This window comes from Falco naumanni, chromosome 1, assembly GCF_017639655.2.
Source record: "Falco naumanni isolate bFalNau1 chromosome 1, bFalNau1.pat, whole genome shotgun sequence".
Lineage (NCBI taxonomy): Eukaryota > Metazoa > Chordata > Aves > Falconiformes > Falconidae > Falco > Falco naumanni.
Window position 1 is genome coordinate 84118674 of NC_054054.1, and position 21898 is coordinate 84140571.

A 21898-nucleotide genomic window follows, 5' to 3' on the forward strand; every position below is an offset into this window, starting at 1 on the left:
AGCCATAACCAACCAACAGGATAAAATAAGTTTTGGGTTTTTTTTAAAAGGAAAGAAAATTGTAAATGTTACAATCAAAATTAAGAGAAAAAAACATTGATTTTAATTGTGAGAAATGGACACATGTTAGTTTTCTGAGGGTATTTTAAATCTTCTCTCAGCCCTCAGCATGCCAGCAAAGTGCTTTATATAGTGTGTGTGTCAGAGGAGCTCTGTTAGTAATTGATGCTGGGGAACTGGAGACTGACATGTCAGAGTCTCATGATTGCTAGGTTTGTTGGCCTATGTGCATTATTAACGGTTGGATAGCAGTCCCCTGCTGTAACATACATTAAAGGCTGCTTGCATTAATTACTAGGAAGAAGTAGGGAAAAGTAGGTATTTGGGATGTCATTTTTTGTCAGCTGAAGTCGACGGATCCAAGTCTATAATGTAACCTATAATATCCATGTGCCACATAGTCATGTGCTGCAATTTGCACAATGTCTATAGCCATCTACAGTAAATCTAATGCATGGGCTATGTCACTACATATGCTTTATCTCTAGATTTTTCAGTATTTTGCCATGTTCCCACTGAGGCAGAGTGATTGTTAGGCACCCAGTGAAAAGAACAGAGAGGAGCCCCCCCTTTCCAGTTCTTCAGCATGTGGTTGATAAAAAGATGCAATCTAATCGCAGTCTCATTTATGTACAATACGTCAAGGATGAGAGTAGATTACTGCTGTCTGGACTGCCCAAGGCTGGAATTAGTTTTACTGTTCCTTCTATTAAAAGATAATGTGATTGTTATGATTTCAGTTCTTGAGGGCAGGGGAGAAAGAGGAGCTAAAAGCAGTACAAGTGACATGTGGATTTAGGGAGAAACAGTATTTTAATAGCCTTGATTATTCAAGCGTAAGACATTTGTCTGTAATACAGATTACATCTAATAGCCCTCAATAGTGCATCAAACAGCTACTCAGTACACCTGAATGTTTACATTTTGCCTTCAGATGTCTTCACTTGTATTTTATCTTTTTGACTTCTCATGCAAGTTCTTGTGGTAGTTATGTTGCATCCTCTAAAATACCTCTACTAACAAACAAGTGGTGCAGACCAAAGGTTGTGCACGATTTTGATGCCCGAGTAGCCCCTTCCTTTCTTTGGAAGACTCAAGTGGGATTGAGCCTCATGTCTTCATGTGATGCAGGATCAGTCCCTAGGTTTCTCTTCTGTGATGCACAGTGCCTGAGCTCAGTGCAGGTGGCTGAAGCATTCTCCAGCAAGACTGCAAATTCCTCTTCACAGGAAAGTAGCTTGTACTTTTGGGAAGAGGATACAGCTGGAACCCAAGGAAGAGATTAAGGAGTGGGAAGGGCCGTTGCATACAGCACTTGCTTTTCTGTCCTGAACATTGCCTTACACAGATTGCTCCTTTGAATCCAGCAGCTCACATTCATAAGCATTAGGGCAAATCTGTATCTAAGTCAATCAAAATGAAAAAAACTAGAAAACAGTGCAACATGGAAAAACAACAATAAAGTAAAATTACCTTTGAAGTGGGCCACACCTTTGGATTGTAAAAGTCTGTGGTGCTGGAAAGCTCTTGTTGGGTTGGCAGTACTTTCTAGTAACGTAAACTGGCAGAATCTGAAGTCTCTGAGGGTGTTAATGAGGAATTTTGCTGGCCCTATAATGGAGACAATGATCCAAATCTCCTTCAAATCCAAAGAAAGACCAACTGACTTAAATGGGTTTGGGATCAAGCCATGAATTCTGTAATGATGTTGACTTTGTAGGCAGATTGGGTTGGACACAAAGACACTTGCTGATTTATGTTCCAGCCCAGTCTTGGTTACAGTTGCACTCGCCCTGAAGTGCCTTGTAGGTCCAGTGCAACATAAAGAGACTAAGTGTGGTGAGGACAGGTCCATTTATAAAATTGCATTAGAACTCCTTGCATTAAGTCATACTGAACATCCTTTATGACCAGATTCTTAAAAGCTGCTTTTACAGGTAGCAGACATTAAAGTTTAGATGTTCCTGAAACATACTGACTCACCTGAGACATTGGATGTGGCCTTTTGATGTTGTTGCTCTTCGTGCTCCGCTGAGATCGAATGTCAAAAGAACTAGGAGAGTTTGCTGAAGGAAAAAATGAAGAAGACAAGTAGATCAAAACTCTGAAGAAAGTCTGGTTGAGTCAGTAGTTTGCTGGTGGGACATAAGTAGAAATGAATCACTACTGTATAAAAAGGAAATAAGAGATTTGGCTGTGTTACTGAAGTCCTGTTGCAAGTGCTTAGAAGATTCCCTGGGCTACTCTTTGCTCTCCACTGTGTTCGCTGGGTGCATCTTATTTAAATTGTACCTAACATACTGGGCAGCACCAGAGGTAGCTGACTGTTGTGCAGCACAGTTTGAAGAGGTATTAGTGATAATCCTGTAGGTACATAACGTTTCAGATGGGGTTTTACTGCTTTTGAGAGTTGTATTTTCTTGAAGTCCTTTAATGTGAAGTACTCTTAGATTACAAAGTCATCGTACACATGGCGGAGTCCAAGAGTTTTTCTTTCCCTCTTCCATCTCCCTGTCTCCTTCCCCAGGCTCTTCTGCTTTGTGATTCTGTGTAGCACAAGGAGACCATAATGAAAGGTTGGCCATAAACTAGGAGATTGCGTTTAAATTATGTTCCTTTTCTTTGTATTGAGTTTCAAGGCTGTCTCACTCTGATGCTTTAACCTTCAGATTTATTAGCGGGCACAACCTGGGCTATGCCCTACGGTGATCATGGTCCCTGCTAGGTGAATTTTAGCCTTACGATACAGTTTTATGAGAGTGCTTGTGTGATGCTCCCTTTAACTGCAGCAAAGTCTTGCGTGTGCAGGGCAGTCCAAAAATTCCAGTGATAGCACTGATGCCTCTGATAGCTTACTGTGCTGAAGAGAATCTAATTACATCTCCAGGGAAGGTTGTTTTTCCTTTTTCTCCTGTTCTCCGTTTTCAGAAATACTTGGTTTTGAATTACGTACCACAAGGGTTTGCGAAAGAGCCTCTCATCTATGTAAGAAATGACTTCGCATTTTTTAAATGAACCACTTTTTAAGTATTCCTAAATAAGCAGTAGATGGTACGGATGTGGGATAGATATGCATAGCATGCGTCATTTTTGGTTATCAGTATACTGAAAGTTCTTAAATTATAAGTAATGGTTGGCACGAATCTCTTGACTTACTTGGACCGCATGTCATTCTGTGACAGGTTAACCATCATCTGCTTATTAAAAAAATACATTTTTTTTAATGCTGACAGCTGCTTACTAAAGTACTTATAAACTACAAAAATGAGTTCTTAATTGGAAGTGTTGCCCCATTGGAAATATTCCCATGAACACTAGCAACTGTGTTTCCAAAAATAACATGTATACCAAAAGAAAGAAATCTCCATGCTCCATGTATAAAGCATCCTGAACTAGCACTCAGATGGCATTGAATAGTTGCTGTGATGTTCTGAGACACTGTGTTCCTAAAACTGGGTCATCTTTCTTTGTAATAACTTTTAATCACAGCGGAACAGGAATGTTGTGCCTTGTAGCTGCTGAAGTCACTAGGAGTTTCCCTACTGGGTTCAGTGGGAACAGAACAGGAGCCACTGAGCCCTATAAAGCTACTGTCACGCAGCCGTTTGCTGAGGGCTTTTGGGTTTTGGTTTGCAATTTCTCTGAAGTTCTGTAGAATTATCCTAGTAAATTAAACTGTGCAGTCAGCCATTTCTGTTTACATATGATTATAGTTTTATTAGACCTGAAAGCATTTCCCCTATTTATGTAATATATTTTACTTAAAAAAACCCAAACAAACAAACAAACAAAAAAAAAAAACCCAAGAAAAGAAAAGATGGCAGTTGATTTACAACGTGCCTGTGTCACAGGAGCTTACTGGAGTGTGGCCCTCTGGTACGTTGCTTGATTACTGGCCACTGCGTCTTCTCAAGATGCTTAAAAAAACAGGTTACCACACAGTGACATTTCACTGAGGTACAAGAAAGGAAGGGGGTGTAGCAGCATTTCCATTGAAGGGAGAACGTTAAGATCTCGCATTCTTTGCCCATTTTAAATTGTTGTACTAAGTAATTGACAAGCGAGTTTGGAGATTTTGCAAAGCTCTAATGACCATAGCTGCATTCCTCAAACCAGTAGATCAGTTTCCAGAGGGACTCATGGCTGATTTCAGGAATCACATGGAAAAACTGAGCTCCAGACAAACAGTGCAGACTGGGAGCTGAGTAATTTTGGAGGTATTCAAATTTATAGCAGAAGACGCCTTTATGTGGTGCTTTATGATATGCCCAGATGAATCAGCCGGCAGGCAGTAATACCTTATCAGGCTGCTTGTTCCTCTTCGAGCCTGCTGCAGGGCGCTTAGGGTTTGCGTAGCTGCACACAACTGTCTTGATTGAACGCTCGTGTGGACTTTTAGCTGAAGAAAAAGAGGAGAAGCTGGTAGAACTTGCAAAGTGTCGAAAGACTGAAAGGTTGAATGTACCCCTGCTTTAAAACTTTCATCCTGGTTATCCTGAAAAAAGCCCCATACAGTGAAAATTCAGAGCTCCAGCTTCTCAGGAGTGCTGCATCTATCGTGCTTCTGAAAACACAGTCTTGAAGTCGCCTTTGTAGTGTTTCTGCAGTGCCAGGGCTCCTGGGCAGCTGGTGGAGTGGCTCCCCCTGGCTCGCCAGCCCCGGCTGCCCAGGGCTCCGCGAGGTGCTGGAGGAGGGCGGCTGGCTGTGCCAGCCCTGCGGCCACCTGCCACTGTCCTTGTGCAGTGCCAGAGCCACAGCAGAGCAAGGGGCCCTGCCTTCAGAGTTGGCTATTTTTCTGTCACTGCTGTATTAGCAACAATATCTCTATCTGCATTATGTCTAGAGACATACACAAAGCTCCATAACTTCCATTTTCTCATCTGAAAAATGAACTCAATGGTTTAGTCTCATATTACTCAACTTTGTAGCTGGAGTTAATGGACCAGGCCTAATTCCAGACTGGTTCTCAATTTGTTGGACGTGGCTGATGCACACATCAAATAGTTCTGGCACCCTGACACTTCCTGTGAATGAAAAATTACACTAAACTAAACAGTTGTGTGAATTTCATCCCCATTCATGCAGCAGACTAAAAGACAACTCATATTTGGCAAATGTACACGAATGGGAGAAAAGATTCAAATCAGAAGAAAAATGTGTTCTTGACAGAGGTTTTTTTTTCCCACGGTGAAGGAGGGGGAGGGTGGGGAAGAGCAATGGAAACCCATTAGCTTAATCCTGGAAAGATCTAGTTAGGAGAGTGTAATATCTTAATGGGATGTTAAGGTCTAGGAAATAGAGAGTCTTGCAGGAGGGGGTGTTACATCTCTCTGCTGCTTAAGAAGCATTACAGAAGAGCTTTTTTGTCTCAGGATGAGGATTAATTTTAGACCCAATCAGAGGTGTAATCTGGGTTGCATCTGAACAGAGAAGTCCTGCTCCTGTCCTCGTCTCCCTTGCCATGGGTTCTTTGTCTCATTTATTGACTGTACTGCTTAAGACAGCAGCTGTAGCTTATTAATGTGATAGAAGACTTGCATTTTTGTTGGGGTTAATTTTCTTTTTTTTTTCCCAGATAATTTTCACTCTGTGGTTGTATGTTTGCTAAAACTGGAACAAGTGAAGTAATGGACCTATATCTGTCCACCTGGAGTTTGGGGAGAGAGGTCAGGGGAAGAAAGCCCCCAGTTTCACCGGGTACTTAAAGAGGTATTCAGATGATCCATGGGTGTTACCAGAAAATGCCACTGTATTCAGCTGTGTGTGAAAACAGGTTTCTGCACTGCTGCCTGCAGACTTGAGTTGGATTCCCACTGTGCAAAGCATAACAAGATATAGGAGTCATATTTTAGTCTGAGACATTACAGACCAAATAGATAGGATAACAAATGTAAAATGAAACACACAGAGACAGGAAAGAACCTGTGAAAAGTCATATGGGGAAAGTGAATTTGGGGATAAAAACAAGTGTCCTGAATCCATGTGACTTTTTGGCTACACAGAATGAACTTTACCTTATCTCATCTAGTGGGCCTGAATAGCTTGGCCTTAAGGAAGAATAAATTTTTTGTCATATTTTCCAGTCTGCTTACAACAGTCTTATTGGAGAAGTACTGTGCACTGTATCTTTCTGAAAGTCTTTGTCATGAGATGTGCATTGCAACTGGAATGTTTATTGTACTATGTCATTATTTATACTCCATTGCTTCCATTGACTGCCTGTCCCACCCCACTGCCCAGAGATTAGCAGAGTCAGGGAAAGGATAAATGACGATTAGAAGCTAGTCAAGAGATGCAAGGGCTGAAAGGGTCAATATAAAACAAAGGCTGCCACATATAATTCACAAAGAATGTGAGGCATTGCTTTTCAGAGGCAACATTGGCATAGCCGGGATTTTAATGAGAATGGAAAACACTAGCATATAAATCCAGTCCTAGAAGAAAGTATTAGCAACAAATGTACTGAGTGGTAAATATTTTTACCATTAAGCTTGATACTCTGTTTCTGATGTGAACTGTTAAAACTCCTCCTAAAGCTATCATTAAATCACATCTTCAAAACACCGTTTAAAACATGGTTCTTTGTTTAGAAAGAAACTTTAGCAAAGATGACTCTACAAATGTATGATGATGAACCAACTGAATATCTTAGAAGATCTTGTTTTTTCCCAAAGCATGCTATGCAAACCTGATCAAACTGTTGCTGGAGCTGACAAAGGGGCTTCTGACATCTGAAGAGGCTGGCATTTTCCTTCAGGAGTACAATTTTATTCTTATTAGCATATCTGTGTCACAAATTGGAGTCGTGTTACCTGCTGTGCACACAGAAAGCAAAAGGATTTTTGTGCTTGTGCCTTGAAGACCTTACTGCTTGGGTGCTCACTTAGCTCTTGCTGTTTTGCTGTCACCTCTATTCCTCCTTACCGGGGTTTGCTATAGCCCTTGCTTATGCAGGTGTGTATATGGGAGACAGGACTGTGCTTCAGCTGGAGTCCTGGGTCAAGCCTCACTGGCTTAACTGGGCTCCCAAAAGAGGCTCAGGGAACCTTCCCCAGGACCAGCAGCCCTGGCCCTCTTGCCGTATTCCTATTCCCATGGTGCCTTCTGTCTTTCGTGGGTGAGTCTTGGCCATATCAGACCTCTTGTGTTCCCAGACTCCCAAAGTAACCCATTCCCAGAAGCTAATTTTATTCTCGGAGGTGAAGTGCAGGACACTGAAGTCTTCATAAAGAAGATAAATGTTTTATTCCCAATTATTCCATAAACAGTCCATTATTCCTGTTGTTATCATGCAGAGTACATGAAATTTTAATGTTTCACTGCTCCAGGCTGTTGAAGTCCTTGTTCTCTTGAAAAATAAGGACACAGGCTGTTTGGTGTTTATGCGGGAAAATTAGAGCATCTTTGTGCTTTTTCTTTTTACCTACTTAGAAAAGGTTATACATATTGATTCTTCACTTGGAAATCCATCTTGGGTTAACTACTATGTGCTCCTTGTGTGAAAAATTGCCTAGATAGTCTCTAAAGCCTTTTCCATAATAGATATGAGTGAATATTGATTGATTCTTCTTATAATTATGACTTTCAGTCTTGTAGGAAACAGAGATGTTTGCTAATTCAGAATTCATTCGTGTTTTGGCAAAGTACCATGTAAAACTGAAACTAGAAAGTGCCAGTGAGACTTGCCATTGCTGTTGGGGTTTGTGGCTTCACATTATTTCTGAATTTGGTGCAGCTTCCTGCTGTTGCTTGTTATTTGTAGGTACTGAATCTCTGTTTTATGAGGTTTCAGTCTCAGCTGAGCTTTGTGAAATCTAGTTATCAAAGATCTAGGCATGTCTTGTTTGGGGTGTGGGTGACTGTACTGTGCAAATTGGAGCAAATGCTCCCAGGTGCTGGCTGCCTGTCTGTCCCGCTGCCATCCGTGGGCTGTGCGACACAACGGGCAAAGCGCTCAGCTCCTATCCAGCTAGTGCTGAGTTGTCCCAGTTTCTTGTTTCTGATTTAAATTCTCTCTACCCCGGTAACGTGGGGATTGTGAATCACAACTGCAGTTTCAGTGCTAAATCTGAGTGTCTTGAATGGTTCTCATCTGATGCAAATGTTTCCTTTCTTAAAAAAAAAAAAGAAAGGCCATCAGGAAGAAAAGTCCAAGCACTGTTTTGGAAACTAAGGATTGTGGAAATATTGCATAATGGGAGAAGTATTCTTAAAGATGCTTCTAGTCCGTGCATCCCTTTAAGGATGCATAATAATGCTTTATGCCTGCCTTCTGGTCCCTGTCACAGCTCTTGTCATTGCCTAGGCGTTGTTTCCTGTTATGCAGCTCTGCGCTGAGCCTGGACAGTTGTATGGCAAAGGAAAATATCTCAGCTTGTGTCAGAATACTACAGGTGAACGGGGCCAGGGGTAGCTTTGTTTACCTCTTTCATTATGGTTCTGTTGGATCAGAAAACATGTCCATTTTTAAATAGGCTTTTCAATATCAATCAGACCAGTTCTTTTCCTTTAGTAGTACTTTCACACAAGTTAAGAAAAATAGAGGTGTTTAAGGAAGGGTGTATAGAAGGAACATCTGCTTCTCGTTTTAGAAAAGCAATACATTTTTAATATAATAATGCAGAGTAGCAGAAAAAAGCAGAGCAAAAGGAAACAAAAAAATTAACAGAAGACTTTGTAATCTCTTTTACTAAGCAGTTTTGGAAATGTATCATGAACTTGTGTCAGCGTGACTACAAAATCTACTTTAATATGCTGATTGTAAGAAGGGTGGGGAAAACCTGAAACAATATCTCGTTCCCCCATCCAAAAAGGCTGGTAAGCTTCTAGCAGTGTTCATGACTGGAATACTGCAAGGCTGGTGGATGTTTGCACAGACAACTTTGTAAGTATTTGGCTTTATTTGCATTAAAAATGGTGTTTTCAAGGGGCCTAGGAGTGCAGAAGTAGTATAAAGCAACATAGTCTTGGACCAGAGGAATGAATATCACAACCAGTTGCATTAATAGTCAGCTTTGGCAAGTACTACTTCACAAAATTTTCTCCTGGAAGAACCAGGCCAAATGCCAGGGTTTGGGGTAGTTTTGTATTGTTAGCTTTGCTTCATCCATGCTCAAAGATTACTTTCAGCCTGGCCCATCTAACTTCAGATTTGGTAAAACAGATCAGAACATAAAAAGACACATGAGATCTTGGTTAGGTGAGAATGACCCCATAGGATTTGGTGTTTATGGCCTCTCAGCAGTCTCCACTTCGGGTAGGTCTACCAATGAAAACAATTATATATTTCCTTTGATTTATTTATTTTCCAGTCAAACAAACGCTTCCTGAGCCCTGACAATCAAGCTGGGTTCTTCTTCTGTCTGTTTTGAAGTCCTGGTAGCTCTGAGTGTGTGACGGATGGGAGGGGAGATGACAAAAGCAGAAAAGCTGCTCTGCTGGGCTTTGCATTACATTAAGAACAAAATAAGGTCTTTTAAGCAATGAGTAACGGCTTCAACATGGGCTCCCTGAGATGCATTTAAATTACTTGATTTAAATTAGATCTCGTTGGAGCCAGACTGCATTCATTAATTTTGGAGAGGTAATATCTAGTTGGAGGTTACACCCCGAGTCATCTGGAGGCAATGCAGAGTGTCCCAACAAGTTTGATGACCCTGGCTTTGTGTAAACAGTTCTATCAGTAACACACAGGAAGGAAACTGGCTCTCGCTGTCATGTGAATTGACTTGCTAAAACTTGAAGTGGTGCAAAGACGTGTCCCAGGTGTTTCAGTATCGGTGACTTAACTTTGCACTCCTTAGTCCATCCTTAGATGTCTAAATCATGTGCAGGTTTAGAGGGCTATGTATTTGTAAATTTTTTTCTTACATATGGATGTACTGTTTTAACTGTAAAGACATATCAAAACTGTCTGACTGCTGTATTGCTGTTTACCTAAATGAGACTATTTCTAGAGAGAGAATATTAATATTTGCACTTTGTCTTTCTTTGGAACAGAGCTGTGTTTTAAGGGACATGAGAAATAATTTCTTCAATTAAGCTTTAAGGCAGCTTTTCCTACAGGTCATCAGTTCAGTCCTGTGTTTATTGGAGCTTATGGAAAGGCTGCCATGCTGAGCCCCATTTCTCACTGACTGGCATTTAAAATTTTTAAACATCAAATATTTACTCATGTAAGTAGGTTGCTGCCCAAATTGAATTTCAAAGGTCCTTATCCTGCAGTTTCTATTTGTGCATGCTTTCCATTGAAGTCAGTTCCATGCATCTCTAATATAAATGAACCTTCTTCTTTCTGTGGCTATTTTTCAACCTTTCTGTGCTTTCCATTTATTATCATGATTTACAACAATATGGTAAATATTATTAATCCAGATTGCAGTCAATGGGAGTTTGGCATGGTTTTACACTGTGGTACTGCATCTTCAATAGTTTTGTCTTCCAAGCTGAAAGAATTTGGCATGCAACTGCTTGTCACTGCCTTGTGTTTACAAATACATACAAAATGCTCATCATGCCCATATGCATCAGGCCAAAGAGAAAGAAAAAAGGAAAGAAATATATTGTGATATATCTGAGATCTTTGAAATTGAGGAATGTATGGAAGCATAGTCTATAGAGGATACGCGGCTTAATGAGGCTGAGCAAGGTACTTTGTGCTCAGAAATTCCTGAGTCCAGGCCTCAGTGCTGACCCACTGATGCTGTGCTAACTGTCTGAGGGATCTATGTGAATATAACTTCTATGTTAGGATGGGGATTTTTTAGCTGTAAAATTAAAGCCATTTGGGAGCTATGCATGTGTGTCGAGGGAGATTATAATTTTAACTCAATTTTGCCGAAATTGTAGCTTTCCTTGAGTAGTTTGGGAATAACTTTTATACTATTTAGCACCCAAACAGAGAGAACAGCTACTGCTCTTTTAATGCTGTCATGACATTGCACCTAGAATACATTCAGCAATCACTGCCTCAGCTTTTCTAGGTGCAATGAAGCCTATCTGTGCTATAAGCAGGTAACTTGAAGTGGGTCAAAGAGAGAAGCTGAAGAAAGGTGAGCACCAAGTAATAGTTTCAGTTCCTGTAGCTTATAAGGAACTGTCCTACAGATGCACAGTGCCTGACAGCCCACACTGAGATCTGTAAGTGGTTGAATGTTGTCTTGGCAGCTGTTGGATGAAACCCCTTGTTTGCTGCCATAAGAAAGATGGGATCCTGTTAAGAGGACGGTGTTTTTATTCTAAAGGGATGTGGACTTTCTAGTCTAAGAAAAATAGCAAAATCCTCTGATGCTGTAGATGTTCAGAAGTAACATTTTTTTTTTTTCTGTGCACAATAATAAATAATAAAAAGAAAAGTACCAGGACAATTTCCTCATCCACTCCCCTCCTTTCTTTTCTCTCTTTATAAAGTCCCTGTCTAGTAGAGTAGCCAAGATATTTTTCAGTCTGTTGCTCATGGGTTTTTTCATTACTTTTTTTGTTCTCACACTGCTTGCCCAATACAGCAGCTGTTAAATGGAGAACTCTTGAGAACTAAGGAAGGCTATTGGTGCAGTATTTGATTAACAGTGTTTTTACAGGAAATTGATGCATCAACTGTTCTGAATCTTAGACAAAGGAAGGATCAAACCTGATCCATGTTTGGTTACATATGCAACATTTTCTAATTTCAGATGTCTTTATAGCCTCTGATATTTCACTGTTTTTTTCCTTTATATTGTTGTCTGTCTCACTCTTGCACCCTTTGTGATAGCATGGATTTTTTTTTTTTAGCTGTATGATTGTATGATTAAGGAATACATTCAGTGAGCTGTTGTGTTGACCCTGGGAGCCTACAGTGTTTTGCTCTTGCTTCAGTGTGTGTTGGCATAGCTCTGACAACAGTGGGGCAGCTAAAGGTCTGGCTGTTATGCATAACACACTGAAACTCCTTATTCATCAGCTAAATTAATTTTTGTACAATTTGTAACATTGTTTTCATTACATATGCTAGTTACATCTTGGGGTGAATGAGTCAAACAGACTCTAAATTGAAACAGTTGAGTGATCTAAGCCCAAGGCCTGTTGCAATGCAGTTTTCTCACAGCTTGGAAGAAAACATAGAAGCCACTATAGAAACAGGTGATTATTCTTTCTGTCTGTCTGTCTTTTTCCAGGGAACTGAGCAGATGAATGTACCTTAAAGTTCTAATTTTCTAGGGAATTAGAAGTAGATCGTATAAGGTGGAAAGGAAAGTCAGTAAACCGTGTGGCCCTGCACAGGTCATGCTAACAGGATGTCACAGTCAGGACAGGAAATCCTTAAATTAGAAGCATCATTTAGTCTCCAATTTGATCCATAAACCAGAATTAAAAGTGCTTTTGGTTCATACACCTGTAAGAATATTTCAGCGGGGCTGTGGACTTGCACAACAAACACAGGCATACTGACAAGAGGCTTGTTTGTCTTGGTGCCTTTTCTTGCCACCTTCAAAATAATCCATGGTATTCTTGGAGATTGAGAAGACAGGGCTTCAAAATCTCTGAATTAGGCAAAACACTGTATATTTGAAACAGGCAAGTGAGCTCCAAATTGAACTTAATAGAGTAGATTATCAACTGCTTTGGACAAGAAGTCCAACACCCAACGTTTTGGGCTTGGAGCTGCTGAGTTTAGATCAATGGCAGGTTTGGCCCACAGAGTTGTCCTTCACATTGGAGAAAAATACATATTGAATTAGAAGGTGCACACCCTCCTCCTTGGTGGCCACCACTATGCAGCTAAATATTTGCTTTTTAAATTCAGGGGAGGAGAGGACAAACAAGCTAATCTCATAAAGGTTCACCCCACCCTCTTCTTGGCTCCTCTTCCTTGGCCAGCCTTCCCAGCAGCAGCTGGCTGACTGTTTTTCTTCTGCTGTTGTGTTCATGACATTTCCTGCAACTAGCTTTTCCTGAAGGTTTCCAGCAGTCCTTTGAGCGGCCCCGCTGTCCCCCACCACCTCCCCCATCCCCCCCACCCCCCCCTGCTTTTTTAGCCTCTTCACCCACAAGCCATGGCTCTGTGCCTAGTTCCCAGCAGTGTAAGTACCGTAGCCCCATCACACATCCATGCATATCCTCCATATGCTCTCAAATCATACAATGAGTTTCTGTGGTTTGCTTCTAAGTCTGACTAATTTACTGAGGGTCAGTGGTTAGTGTAAGGGATGCTGAACAGCCTTGATGTAAACAGAGACAGTCCTTCCTCCAGATACCTGCGCCATCAGGCAGACATAGAGTTTCCATTCTTTCTCAGTGACAAGAGGTTGATTTCCCCTTTTAATGAGGAAAACATTTCTTAGTTTCTTTTTCTTTGAAGAAACTGCATGTACCCCTCTCCACGCAGAAGGACTGATGTAAAGAACCCAGATTAGGGAGAACTGATGCACAGATCCTGGATTACTTAGCATGCTGGTACTTTCCCTCTCCACACTACTGAAAGAAGCATAAACTGTCCTTTCACAGGCTTTTATAAAAATACTTAAGTGACTTGATATTTTAGTGTAAAAGCCTACTTGTATATTAAACTTTCTGTTATCGATGTCATGAAATCGATATCCTCAGTGCTACACTGTCCAAGTCCCATATAAGCTGTCACACAGTTTAGCTTAAGAAATGCGGTATTGAGGTACAGTCAGTTCATTTTTCATAGGTTAGGGAGTGCTTTGAAGTAGAACCGTTGAAGATCACAAGAGGGTTTATTCCATATTGTATCCAGTTTGCTATATATTGGGGGGGCTCTCTGTTCTGGTGACGGTTTTGTTGCAGAACTTTCAGTGAAGTCTGAGAAGGCGAATATTTGATGCAGTTGTCATAAATGGCACGGAAGATCCTTGTGAGGCCTATGTCATGTGTGTCAAAACATGGGACGCATAAGAGAAGTAAACAGGCAGATTGCTATGGACCATTCTTGTATATGCGTTCTTTATCTGTTCTTTTTCCATGTGGGTACACACACAGTTCTGGACAGCTCAGACTGTGTAGCCTCTGTTGGTGTAGTTCTTTGTCTAATGAGTGACATCTGTGTTTTAAGAGTTAAAGATGGAGAAACCCAATATTTTTTCCCTTGTCAGAGATAACTGAGGGTAAAACATACATCTGGGTTTTATTTGTGTAATAAGATCCACAACTGAAGTACTGCATCTTCTTCCAACCTGACCCTGCGGTGCCCTTTCCATTTGGTGTATGAAGAATCAAGATTTATTTAGAGATATCTTACAAATCAGAAATGACAGATATTGTACAATCTTAGCTGTTATTACAGCAGATCTCTTCCCCCCCCCGCCCCTTTCCACCAGTGTTTGTCTGCCATGGAAGTGAAGTAATTTGAAATACAAACTGACTGTGGATTCTTTCAGTTGCGTACTTCAGGAAAGCTATAGACATGATGGACATAACATTATACAGCATAATGGGCAAGCATTATGCTGCCTGCCCTTGCTGCTGGTAAAACAGAATGAACTCTGCCAGCAAAACTCCAAAGTAACTGCAGTTGCAGCAGGCAGTTTTCCAGCTGTGGGTTATGGATCATTAGTTTTCTGTAGTTTCTGAACTAGTGTTCTTCAGGAACGCTCTTGAGCAGTGAGAGGTGGGATTAAGTGAAGGAAGCAGTTTCTTAAAGACACCCTGTATTTCTTAGGTGGTTTGGCAGGTGTACAGGACCCTTGCCATTGTTAAAGGTGAGGTTTGGGGGGGGGGGGGGGGGGCACTTCCCGAAAGGAATGGGAAGTTCAGAACTGATGGATCTAGCAGGGACTGTACCAGTTTGATGCTGAAGCCTTGCATGGGGCCTTCACAGGGCAGCCAGCGATGAGGAAGGGCTTTCACAGGTGAGATTAATACACTCCTCTGTATTAATCAATAAATCAATATCATATACTTGGTTTTCCTGCATCTTTCAGCACAGCAGGGAAGTAAGTGGCATGAGCAGATTGGGGGTTAGATGAGTGAGATATTTCTTGGTGATGCAGGTTGTGAATCTTGTCCCATTATCACTTCCCACTGTGGCACGCTTGCGAGGCTGTGAGGCTTCACTGTTTCCTTTGCTCCCCTTGTGGAAAAAGGCTACAGGATGTCACCAGAGCCAAAGAGGACAATGGAGGCCCCTGGCAGATAAGTGGCAGTCTTTCCTCTTCATGAAGCTCCACTTCTGTGAGTGCCTGACCTGCAGTCTCAGCTGTTTCTACAATGAAGGCTTAGGGAAAACAGGGTGGGTCAAGGATCTAGAAATTGTGTGGGGATGTTGTTCAGGCAGATAAGGAAATTCCACTTACGTTACCCAGAGATGTGAGTTAAGAAGAAGTAAATGGCCTTATCTACAGCATAGATACTTGAAGTGTGTGGAAATCCAGTATGAATGTGCGAATGTCCTGGGTTAGGCAGAAATGGTTTATTATCACTGGTGAGAAGGGAGCTGTGCTACCTTGTGCCTGACACTCGTTGTTGGACTTGTGGGAGAGGAGAAGGAAAATTGCATCAGGGACTTCTTGTACTTGGTTGAGTTTTTTCAGCATGATCAGGCAGTGGTTTTTTTTTTCCTTCTTTCTCTAAAACAAGGAAATAAATACTTGGTTATCTTTTGGCTTGACAGCAGAATTGTGTTGCAATAATCCAAGGGTTGTTAATTCACCAGTGATTTGTTTATGTTGAAGACTCTTGTAATTAAAAAAGTGCCTTAAGGTAGGGTCTAACACAATGTGGACTTTGGGGATTTATGTATTAGAAAGGATTGAACAGATCCTGGAAATCCTCTTATTTTGCATATTTTATCTGTTATTTCATTCCAATATAATCTGGATTATTTTGTCACAAAGCTGGTGTAACGGGAGTGGAGAATGGGGTCTCAAAGCTTCCTGAATGGAAGAGATTCAGTTAGTGGCTAGATCTGTTCATGTAAGATAGAAATGATGTGATTATAATGCTAAGGTGTGTTAAAATCCTGAATTATGGCGTTGTTCTTTCAGTTTGTTTTGAAATAATCACTGTTGTGGGAAGAAAATGTCTGTGAGTTGGTCATTGTAATACACATATTTCAGTATTATTAATCCTAAAATGTGAGATTTTTATTACCCAATGAGAACAAAACCCAACAAAGCCAAATATATGCTGAAGAATAACACCCCAGTCCTGTAAAAATTAGTGCATATATTTGTGCTTATATACAATAAATAATCCAGGTTTGCTATTTACTTAAATGAGACACAGATTTAAAGTGACATGAGTTTAATCCCAGACTGAATATCAGCCTTTGCATGTGTGGAGTTCGTTGTAAATCTATGAAGACTGACAAAATTTGCTTTCAGTTATGGTGTGTTAATCCAGAATAAGTCTATTGAAGTTATTATAGCAATGAGAATTTAAAGTCGTTGAATGGTGGAATTTAGTTCTTTTTAAGCATTCCTTCAGGGTTTGTATTTTCTTTCTTGCAGACTCCCAGACAGTACAGCCAAGCACTAAATAAGAGTAACAGAGTTCATCTTTACTGTGCGTTTCTGGACTATAGGTATGTTATGCAATTTCAAATTATTTAACTTGGTTTAATTAAATTACACTTAGTCTGTGGTGATATATGTTACCTATATTCTTCTTGTTCTCTTTCATTCATGGAAATAGTGAAAGAAACGAAGCCACTGGTTTACAAAAAACACAGTCTGATAGTGGCTTCTTACCATAAACAGGAGACTTGTTATTCACAAACCCTTGTTAGGTAGGTAAATGAGAGACTGAAAAATTCTGGAATCGCACCTGCAGACTGATACAAACTGTGCTTATCTTGGTTTATGAGTATGTCCACTTGGGTAGATGCTTGGATGTTTTAAGATGGCAAACCTCCAGCAGAGCTATTGCTTTCACTGGATCTGTGCCTGTGTCACAACATCATGTGAGATCAGTATTTCAGAGCTGTAAATTTTGGCCAGTGCATAGAATGGAGAAATACTATGTCCCTGAATGCAAATCAGAAAATAAAGGAAATAAATACCACCTTAAATTTCACTCAGAAAATAGGCACTATGGAAAAGCAGTAGCTCTTTGTTTTTTAGCTCTGAATATATTTCATCTGTGTTTTATTTCCAAACATGCTGCTTTTACTGAATTAATTGAGAAAGAATAGAAACTGTGAATTTTGAGTTTAATGGGGATTAACAGTTTTTGAGCCATAACGGTATAAACTAATTGATGTAGCAGTGGCCCGCAATGCTGTGTTCCCTGCTATCCGGCATGCACATGGGAAGGTCACTGTAATTGTTTTATTGAAGTTTTGTTTCAAGTATGTTGAACTGTCCCAGCTGTTGGCAGTTACTTGTTGTTATGGTTACTCACAAATTACAACAGATTAGAAACAGATTTTACTGAAGTGAATTAATACGGTTAGGGCATTGTTCCCGTTCTGTTTTCCGTTGGGGCTCGGGCCCTTGAGGCTTTGCCTGAGGATAGAAACTGAAATATGAAATCTGTGCTTCCAAATGAGTTTTGTGTCAAGATGGTCTTATTCCCTAGCGCATGGTAGTTAAAGAATAAGCAGTTGGTTTTTGACCTACAAGAGACTCCCTTTGAGAACTTAAGGAGGTCCCAAAGGACAGAAGAAGAGTTGAGTAATAGCTATCTTTATAATAAGCACCAAGAAAAATACAGATCACTCAGTCCAGCTTCAGAACCCAGAATAATATAAAACATAATAAATGGTTAAGAAGCATTTTGAGAGGGTGACCTACAGTGCCTGAGCCCATGGAGCCCCCCTAGATGCGATGCGTGCCTGTGGCTTCTGTGTCCCCACTCCACCGCAGGGCTGCGATGGCACAGGGGGTTCTGGGTTTCCCTGGCCCCATGAAAAGGCAGGCTCATGAGGACCACTTTGTGCGCAGCCCTGGGCCCAGGCCATGTAGCCAGCCTAGCCATATTCCCCTTGGAGCAGGAGCTGCTCTTGCTGCCCCTGAGGATGAAGTGACAAAAAAGAATTGGCATGGATGGGTCACTAGAAATCACATTCAATCAGTCTGAATTGCTTTGACGGGACGAGTGTTCCGGCGGATAAGGGAGAGGCAGCAGATATGAAACGTTGACCTTTTCAACTTGTGCGAGATTACTGACCTGTCTGATATTACAGTTCTCAGAGTACAGAAATTTGGATCTAGGTGAAATACCATAAATGCGCTACACAATGTGAAGCAAAAAAATGTAGCTATCATTCATTGGTTATAAAACTGGGAAGGAAGCTCTAGAGACACTCATGTAGGGGTCTGACCTGGGTCCTGTTGCAGTGTTTTTCATGACTATTTTCATGATGAAATTGAGAAGACATAGCAGTATTTTGGATGATCCAGCCCAAGATGGCTTTCAAACCTTTTTATCTTCTGTATACTAAAATGCACATCAAATTAGCCTGTGTAAGATGCATTTTGATAAAGGTTATGTTCCATTTTTGTGTGCTTTGCAGCAATGGAACTGGTGTTTGGTCTAATGAAGGTTGTGTGCGCCGGAGCGGGGACCTCAACTACTCAGTGTGTCTTTGTAACCACCTCACTAACTTTGCCATTCTGATGCAAGTGGTGCCTCTGAAGGTGAGATTAAGCAAAGGGGTAAATCTGTTAAAAATGAAAGCATAAATACATCAGTTGCATCCTCACACCACATCAGTAAGTGATTGGAATCGGACTAACTTTTTGCCCAACTCAGGTTTACTCCACATCTTGCTTTCTGCGATGATATTGCAATACTTCTTGGTATTTTCTGCAACTTTTGGTTACTGAAACGGAGCAAGAAGTGAAACACGTCTGAGGTGGGTGGGAATTCTCTTTACTTTATTCTCACCCTTTTGACATGATTCCTTAAAAGTACTAAGCAGGAAAAGCATACAGCGTATTAGAGGACGTTGTACAGATGATCCTGGCTTTTATAATTCGTTTTCAAGACAGACAGCCAAGATGTGGCTGTTTAAGGGTTTTGGTAACTAGATTAGTGGAATATGAATAGCTGAGCTTGAAGTCCATGTGAAATAAACTCTGCTGCCAGCTGGCCCCTGCCATTGTCTCTGCCAGCTTTCCAAGTGCCTCCCTGCTGCTCTTTCTTCACCTTGTTGCTGAGCAGGGGCTTGTGTAGAAAAGGAGCATGTGAAAGAAAATGATGCTTTAGAGCTGGGAGTTGAACCCCTTAGATATAGTTTTCACTATGCTTGGTTCCTTTGTCCAAGGAGTTATCAAGCCTCTTTGCAGTTGGAATGTGACACTTTCCCTGTTTACCCAGGACCTTATGCTTGCTATTTATACTCATCACTGGTTTCAGATGAAGCTTGGATGGCAAACACATTGCTCTCCTCACTAGACATGTTCTTCTCTTCATGATACCTTGCTATGCCTTCAGATTTCCTCAGAGATGGAGCAGAGTGTCAGCTCCTTGCTGGTGAAGTGCTGTTTTGTTTCTGCTGGAGGACTCCCTCTCCAAAACTCAGCACTAAGCAAGGTCAATCCCGTCCTGGGTCTTAGCAGACAAACAGCACTTCCATAAGCATGGGAAATATATTTTTTTACTGTTTTATTTGGGTGTGCTACTGTCAGGGAGGATCCAATGGAGATATTGATGAAGCCTTGCTCCAGACAGCCCTTGGTTAATAAATTTTGAATGTATAATATAAATAATTTACAAACTGTACATTTAAAGAAATGTGTATTAACTGTCTGTCAAATTTATACTGTCTGGCACATTCTCAGCTTTCTACAGACACCATCCTAATAATGTGAATTAATAGACTGAAGAAGAGCTTCAGTAGGACAGTAGGAGTCCTGCTGTCACATTTATCACTGTGTGCTGCTAACAAGCGTGGTGTCCTCTGTGGTACAGCTAGAGGGTTTTTGTCAACGCTGTTGGCACGGATGCACCAACTATATCGGCCATGTCTTAGGCTCCTGTTAATTGGTTTGAACGATGGGTTTGGTCCTTTTTTAGGCAGCAGCTTTGCCGAGACAGCTACTGCTGCAGGATAGGCTGCATGTGCTCGTGAGGGCGGCACAGAGGTTCCTGCAGATAGATAGAAAAATTAGCTTACAGTGTAAGGGAGCTCTAGTCAGGGTTATATCACTGAGCAGCACCGCAGTCTCTTTGAGGAATAAATCATTCCAGACTGCTATTAGGAGTTACTGATTCAGTAACAATGTTAGCACAACTACTCACCTGGTAATCCTGGTTACATAGTGTAATGCCATTGAAGTCAGGGTCACAGTCTGGAACAAAGAGCTATCCAAAGAGCTTGATTAATACCCACAGCCCTTTGTATTAGTCAAACCGTTTGAAGATGTGGGGTAGCTTGTTCGGGTCACCCAGTTTTTATCTAAGCATTATTACCTTAATTACTTGTAATGGCCCTCATGACCCCGGTTGGTTTCCAAGTATCATTTTCCTAGGTACTCTTTGTACTGATAATAAAATGCAGCTTTGCCTGAAGAGCTTCTCATCTTGTGAGACAAAAGTAGCATGGGAGAAACGGCAATTATTAACCTTGGTTTAAAGAGCAGTGTACAGAGATTTAGCCAGGATTAAACAAGGCATCCACCAATTAAATGTCATTGAAAGATTAGTGGACTCTCCACTGGGGAATAATTCTGAAAGGTCTGACTTTCAAACAAATAGATTTGAGATTGTCATGATTAGTGGGAAGCTGCAATAAGTTTTAGTATTACGTAGTATTAGTAATCGGAGATCAAAGATACTTCATGTAAAAGTTTTTGGAATTAAGCTTTCCTAAAGAGATCTGAAATGCATAACTAGGAAAGGCTGGATGTGAATGGACTGTCCAGTTTCTCAAAGTCATTTAACGGTTCTGTTTTAAATATTTTCTCCCTACTTAACTTTTTGGTCTAATGCATTTGCATCTGCCAAAGTTTGTGCAGAATGTTTTTGCATTGCTTTTTTATTTTTTTCCTTTATAATTTAGAAAACAAAATGAAAGTGCTGCTGAGGTGTTACATGGATGTGTGAGATACAGAGATAGTCACTTTGATGCATAAAAGCCTTCCTTATGTGACATAGTATTGTAAAAGTCTGGATAAAATAGTTCAGTTTTTTTTTTAATGAAACTTAATTCCCATTATTTTCTGTTGTATTTTGACCCCTCCCACCTAAAATCCCATTTCTGAACAGAAAAAGAAGGGAATTTATAAATTTTTGGCAAGAAAAGTGAAATGCTTACAGGTGAGAGACAAGTATTTCCAGTACAGAGTCTGTATGTTCCTAGTGCAAATCCATGAGAATCTGAAATGCTTGCTGCAGATTTCAATGGAGGATTGTGCAGGCTAGGTAGAAAAGATACATTCATTTCTAACCTCTTAAAGTTCACTTAAAACCAAATTTTGAATGCACCTCAATTGGCAGAATTTATAAATGCATTGTAGCGTGGAGAAATTTGGCTTCACAGGTCTGCAGAGTAATGACCCTGAACTACGCCTTGACATGCCTGCTTTGCCCTGCCCTCCATCACCTGCACTAGCTTAATGTTACAGCAAGGTGGCAATGAGCATGGGCCCATGGGGAGTCTCAAGTGATGCTGCTGCTTAGAAGCCAATGAAAGATGTCATCCCGTCAGTGTGCTTTGACTCCAGTTCCTCTGGTTTGGCTATTAAGTAGTCCCTCTCTCAGAGTTCATCAGAAAATCTCATCCCAAATCTTTGTCAAAGACACACCCTTTAAATGGACTGTTCAGGATTATCTTATGATCCTTTAACCAGTGAAAACAAATGCTATCTTCATTGTGCAATTGGCACGAAGTTAAGATTTGGGCAAAGAAAATCTTCCTGGCTTTTGAGCTATACAAGCACACTATGCTTAGTTG

The 21898-nt window shown here is 40.8% G+C and overlaps 1 protein-coding gene across 3 annotated transcripts in view; it reads left to right on the top strand.

The window, feature by feature from the left end:
- Positions 1-21898, top strand: part of ADGRD1 (adhesion G protein-coupled receptor D1) — a 160404-nt gene that overhangs the window by 72841 nt on the left and 65665 nt on the right. For all 3 annotated transcript variants that reach the window (XM_040601951.1, XM_040601944.1, XM_040601961.1), the window contains 2 exons: positions 16509-16582; positions 18515-18638. In XM_040601951.1, coding sequence (XP_040457885.1) covers positions 16509-16582; positions 18515-18638 — 198 coding nt within the window. The remainder of the gene's footprint in view (positions 1-16508; positions 16583-18514; positions 18639-21898) is intronic.